Below are 6,383 nucleotides of genomic sequence, written 5' to 3' on the forward strand. Positions count from 1 at the left end.
ATGATAAGTTGTATTGAGAGATTTTTTTGATAAGAATGCAGTTATTATTAAGTTTACTGTGTTTTATCATCCATAAATTGTTTAAACTATCTAATAATGATTTTAAAACAAACTAAATTTTATTTTAATCGGACAATTCTGAATTTTGGTTTTTAGATTACAATTTCTAAATATAATCTAAACGATAAAAATTTTGACTTACACAAAATTTGTATAAATCTTTCTTAATCTTTAGAGAAAATGTTAGAAAAAAATTATGCAGAAAAAAGTTGTTTAATACGCACGTTTCAATCTAATTATTAAAAATATTTTTTTCTTGTTAAAAAAACTATAAAATGACAGACCAATTTCTAAAAAAATAATATGCTTGGAATGACAAACCAGAGTCAACTAAAAAAAATAATATGTTTGGAATGACAGACTAACTAAATAAAAAGTTAAAATATCAGACAATAATCTATAAGTAGAAAAAAAATATTAATAAAAAAATCACAATTCCTATTTATCAAAGTTGTCTAGGAACTATTTATAATGCGACAGTAATTAAAAATAAAACACGGAGACATAATTGTTTATTTTAAAACTTCAATTTTTCTATTTTTAGTTTTAAGAACTTTATTAGCCAAAAGAAATATTACACGATAATCGCAATATTACACGATAATCGCGATATTCTTAATATTATCTCGATATTAATAATTCTTAAACTTCAACCATCATAGAAGAAGTTTTTTTAAACTTCTTCTATGAGCAAAAAACATATCTGGAAAAGATTATAAATCTAATTTTTATACATTATTACTTCGTCGAAAAAGGTATTCAAAGTAAAAAAGTTTTAACATCAATTATTTACTATTGAATAAACAAATAATTTATCAAGTATGTGAATAAGACTTGAAAACTTGTTTGCTCAATAATAAATAATTACCACTGCAGTGGTAAAAATGATTTTTTGTTGTTTGGTTTGTTAAATGAAAACGTATCTTCAAATACTTTACTAAAAATAAAACATGTTATCAATAATTAACATATAAATAAGCGCAGTGTTAAATGAATATTGCTTAATATAATGGCGTAATATAATGGCGTAATATAATGGCGTAATAATATGGCGTAATAATTGTTGAAATTAAGAAATGGGTTACTGTGAGCTCAATATCAAGGTTACAGATTTTGAAAATCTCAAGAAATTTATAACAAAATGCCTAAGGTTTAAAAATTCAGATACAAGTTTATCATTCTTTCATATAAAAGCTCTTTAAAAATTTTTCATTTTAATTAAAAAAAAAAACTGTTAAATTAACACCATTCATTCTCGTCGTCTTCAGAATTAACAACAAGCATAGGGTTATACATATCTGGTCTTCGATCTGTAACCATTGCTATTTGAGAATTAATTTGAGAAATCATTTTTTCGTAATACTGTTGAGACGCTTCGTTCATATAGTCACCATCATTTAGTGGATAAAACTGAGATGGAACTTGAAAGAAAAAAATATATATATATTATAATATAGCTTACTTATAAAAAAATTACAACAACAACAATAAAAAATAAAATTTAACAAATCTCGTTACCCGAAAGATTCGGAGATAAGCGATCACGTCTATCAAAACGAGAATCTCTTCTAGTAATAAGTTGAGGTTTATAACATGAATCTGAAATTTCTTGAACGGAATGTCTTTGTGGCTGATTCTCAGTAATATATCGTTTATATGAATTATCCAGTTGTTTGTTTATTTTATAAGAACTATGAGATTTGTCATTAGATAATGACGTTTGGTCAGTAAGATCTCCGTATTCATGAATGTTTGAGTCTGGAGGCAGTCGATTATGTTCGTAAAATCTGCAATTGCCACCGGGATCTAATTTATTATCTACGCGAGTCATGTTGTCATAAACAACTTGATTGGGAATTTTGTTTCTAGACTGAAAGTCTCTTCTTTCTTGTAAAATACCATCACTAACGCTGTGGTAGTTTGTACCATACACTTGCTGGCCATTTGTATACCTATAAGTCCTTTGAGAATCTGAAACGCTTCTTTGTCTTTCAAAATCAGAAAAATCATTGTATTCATTTATTTTACCATTCAATCGATACTTAACATCGGGATCCGATTTATAACTATTATGATTTATAAATGGAGAACTTTGATTAAAGCGTTCAGTGTAGGGAGAGTTACTAGGTTCAATATAGCCACGTGGCGCTTGATCAGAATATGCAAAAGAACCATTTTTTTTGTAAATGTTTGTTGAATTAGGATTAGCTTTAAGTGATGAAGGTGAGGAGTCTCTGTTTCTAGAATCTATATTTGGAAAATTTATAGGAATATTCCCATAAGATGAACCTCTTGGTGTAGACGGGGCAGAAATTGACTGCATGTTTCGAGAATGGTACTGATAGTGTTGTTTTTGTGCTGAGTTTACGTTTAAATTTTTATTATCGTCGTTTTGTAGTACTTGGTTATTTATCACACGCCTATGCACCGAGCCTATTCCACCAGAATTAGAGCGAGTTAGTAATTTTCCATTTGATATTGGACTTCTTCCAATTGGATTATATGACATACTTTTCATTCCAGTTGACGAATATGTTGTATCAGGAGAAAGCGAGGCAGGAGATATCGATGTTGATAAATTTATTTTCTGTGAACAAAATGAAAATAAAATCTGAAAATTAACCTAATCAAGAAAAGAAAGATTTAAAGCTTACAGTAACATCATTGTTATTTTCCAATTTGATAGCTGTATCAATAGGTTTATCTCTTGATGACCCAAGTCGAAAAAAAGAAGAGACGTCACCCCAAGAAGACCTTCTCCGAACTTGATTTCGTTCTTTTTTGGATATACTATTTTCTCTTGCCTGTCGGTGTTCGTGTTGAGCTCTACAAGAAAACAGCAGATAATAAAAGTAATTACGCGTGGCAAAATTTTTAGCATTTAATAAAATGCACTAAAAGTAAAATTAAAAAATCCTGGACTTTTAATTATTATCAGACGTAGAAAGCCGTGAAGTGAATGAAAAAACAAACAAAAATACATAACAAATATTTTATTCTTATTATTTAATTTAATTATAATATGACAATGTTAAATTTTAACCTTACCATAGCATACACACACACGGGCGTGCATAAACATATGATAAACATATGATATACATACATATATATATATATATATATATATATATATATATATATATATATATATATATATATATATATATACATATATATATATATATACATATATATATATATATATATATATATATACATATATATATATATACATATATATATATATATATATATACATATATATATATATATATACACACACACAAATATACATATATATTTACGTACATACATATATATATGTGTGTATATATATATATATATATATATATATATATATATATATATATATATATATATATATATATATATATATATATATATGTATATATATATATATATATACATATACACACACATGTATATATATTTAACGTGAATATATACATACACGTTACATACATCTACATACACACACTTTATATATAGTATAAATAAATAAATATATATATATGTATATATATGTGTGTATATATATACATATATATAAATAAATATATATATATATATAACGTTATATTTATGCGAAAACTTTTACTGCTTACGGAATTGATGCAAATTCGTTGATGGTGCTTCCTAGATCATTTATAAACTCTTTTATTTTTTGAAAACCTTGCATGTTTTTCATTTTCTTTACAAAAACTACCAAAACCAAAAATGAAAACAATTATATATCTTAAGAGCTTTTCCCTTGTGTTTTTCAATTTTTCATTTTTGATCGCAAAAAATTTATTTAAAATATTAATTCCCTCACAACAATTCTCAGTCTAAAGCCACCTTGCGTTGAATACGTCAGGGGGTCAGCTTCTTAAATTTAAATTTAAATGTCAGATAATAAGTGCAACTAAAAAAACTTAAAAAAAAACAACTACTTAGAATCAGCTAAACCCAATAACCGATATATTAATATACATTACCATAGGCAACAAAACATACAATAATATATATTAAACATCGTTAAGAAAAACCCCCCGTTTTAAAATTGCTCAAATTTTAGAGCAAACAAATGAATATTGGTTTATTGCAAAGAGCAAAAAAAAAAACGCAAATAATATATGTAATAATAAGATGAATCATTTGAAAAAGTAAAGAAGAAAATTACACTGCAGCGATAACTTTTTTTTAGTTTATATTTTATTTAGTGCTGATATTTTTGCCACATATTTTTATCGCATGAACCTATTTTTATCGCATGTACCGATTTTCTATCACATTTTACCGATTTCATTTTGAAAACAATGAAGTTTTCGGCTTTAATATAAAAAGAGCTGATTTCAATAATTTTACCAAAAAATTCAAATATCAATTCATGAAAAGCAATAATAGATTAAAATAATTTACTAAATTAGCTTTTGATAATATTTGAAACAGTACTTGTGTCTGGATTTAAATTAATATATGAAAACCGTGCATTAACACTGCAGGGTATGGTCTTTACAAAACGATATAAAAAATTTTAAACTAAATTTATCAGCGTTTTTAAAACAAAACAAAAAAAAAAAACAATATCCTTAAATACTAATTTTTAATTTGATTTTACTTTTTTTTTTTCCTTTTCAATCATGGACTCATAATCACATTTTAAAATATTTGGAAATACTGTTATCACTCATTTCAAAAAAAAAAACAAAAAACATAAAACAACAACATAAAATTAAGTAAAAATCAGGTGCTACTAAATAATGCAACGTGTAAATCTTTATAACAAAACTCCTAAAAAAAATATTATAAAAAATCTATTACAAACTTCAAATGAACAACAACAAAAAAGAATCCATTTGAAAGAATTTAACCCTTTTCCAATTCTGCTATCCTATAGAAGGTATCTCAAGCTATTAATGATATTCTGCGGGAATGTGTAACTTCTTTTATTTCGTTGAATCTCCAATTGTTGCTATAAATTTTTTCTAAATATTTACTAGGTAACGTATTTTTTATATCATAATAAATAAAAATATACGTTAAAATAACTTAAAAAAAAAGCAAAAAATAATCGTAAAAGTAAAAAAATAAAATAATTAAGAGCTAATAAAAACATTCTTTTCGTTTGTTGATGGAATTAAGACGGATATTTAATATGAAAAACGAAGAGTGCGAAAGTATTATAAGACGCCTTAAAAGACGCCTAAGTGTGTGTTTCTATCTATATATATATATATGCATATATATATATATGCATATATATATATATATGCATAAATATATATATATATATATATATATATATATATATATATATGCATATATATATATATATATGCATATATATATATATAATATATATATATATATATATGCATATATATATATATATATATATATATATATATATATATGCATATATATATATATATATATGCATATATATATATATATATATATATATATATATATATATATATATATATATATATATATATATATATATATACATACATATATATAAATATATATATATAAAAAAAGCTATTTTTCATAACAGTTGATCAAATGAACAAAAAAGTTTTTCTTGCGATTTAAAATAAAACACTTTTATTTTTTTTTTTGGCAAGCGCTTTTTTATGCGCTCGCCAAAGTTTTTGCGGGCTTATTTTCAATTATTTAAAATAAATAAATGCTTTTGTTGCTTTTTCTGGAACAATGTTCAGAAAAAATAAAAATGTATTTTCTCTTTAAATATGTTAGAAAATACTTTTACAAATTTATAAATAAATTTTACGATTTTACTGTAAGCGGTATTTTAATTAAGTTAATTAAATATTCAGAAACCTTCATACTTAGTAAATGCTCCTGAAAATGTAACATTTCTCCCGGCTCCAACAACTTTTGAAGTCGTTTCAAAATTGTGTTCAGAATAAGAATCATTGGATGGTTTGTGATGCATAAAACCAGGAAGTAGTGAATGAATTCGTCCGATGACTGAATGCGAATTAATCTTAAAAAAACAAACAAACAACAAAAACAACAAGTTATAACATGATTTAAAAAAGATTTATAAGATTATAACATTGTTAAAAACAAACCGGAACGGCTTCTTGTTGCAGAGAATTACGATTACTTCTTCCTTTGGACTTTTGAAAATTCATGACGAACAGTTTTATGCAAAAGTATTTCCCAACTGTCAACTGGTTTTCATCTAAGAATGAAAGAAGGGGATAATTAAATATATATCCCACGGTTCTAAGCAGAAAATTAAGTCTAAACTTATTTTTTTAACATTATTTAACGTAGTAGAAGAA

At 24.6% G+C, this 6,383-nt stretch overlaps 1 protein-coding gene across 1 annotated transcript in view; it reads right to left on the minus strand.

Annotated features, from left to right (window-relative positions):
* Nucleotides 1-1,171: 1,171 nt before the first annotated feature.
* Nucleotides 1,172-6,383, minus strand: part of LOC105849888 (voltage-dependent L-type calcium channel subunit alpha-1D) — a 123,185-nt gene continuing 117,973 nt past the window's right edge. Inside the window, exons 39-43 of the mRNA XM_065791763.1 lie at nucleotides 6,168-6,280; nucleotides 5,922-6,079; nucleotides 2,715-2,886; nucleotides 1,579-2,647; nucleotides 1,172-1,481 (exon numbers count right to left, since the gene is read on the minus strand). Coding sequence (XP_065647835.1) covers nucleotides 1,300-1,481; nucleotides 1,579-2,647; nucleotides 2,715-2,886; nucleotides 5,922-6,079; nucleotides 6,168-6,280 — 1,694 coding nt within the window. The 3' untranslated portion in view covers nucleotides 1,172-1,299. The remainder of the gene's footprint in view (nucleotides 1,482-1,578; nucleotides 2,648-2,714; nucleotides 2,887-5,921; nucleotides 6,080-6,167; nucleotides 6,281-6,383) is intronic.

Source organism: Hydra vulgaris, chromosome 02 (assembly GCF_038396675.1).
Source record: "Hydra vulgaris chromosome 02, alternate assembly HydraT2T_AEP".
NCBI lineage: Eukaryota > Metazoa > Cnidaria > Hydrozoa > Anthoathecata > Hydridae > Hydra > Hydra vulgaris.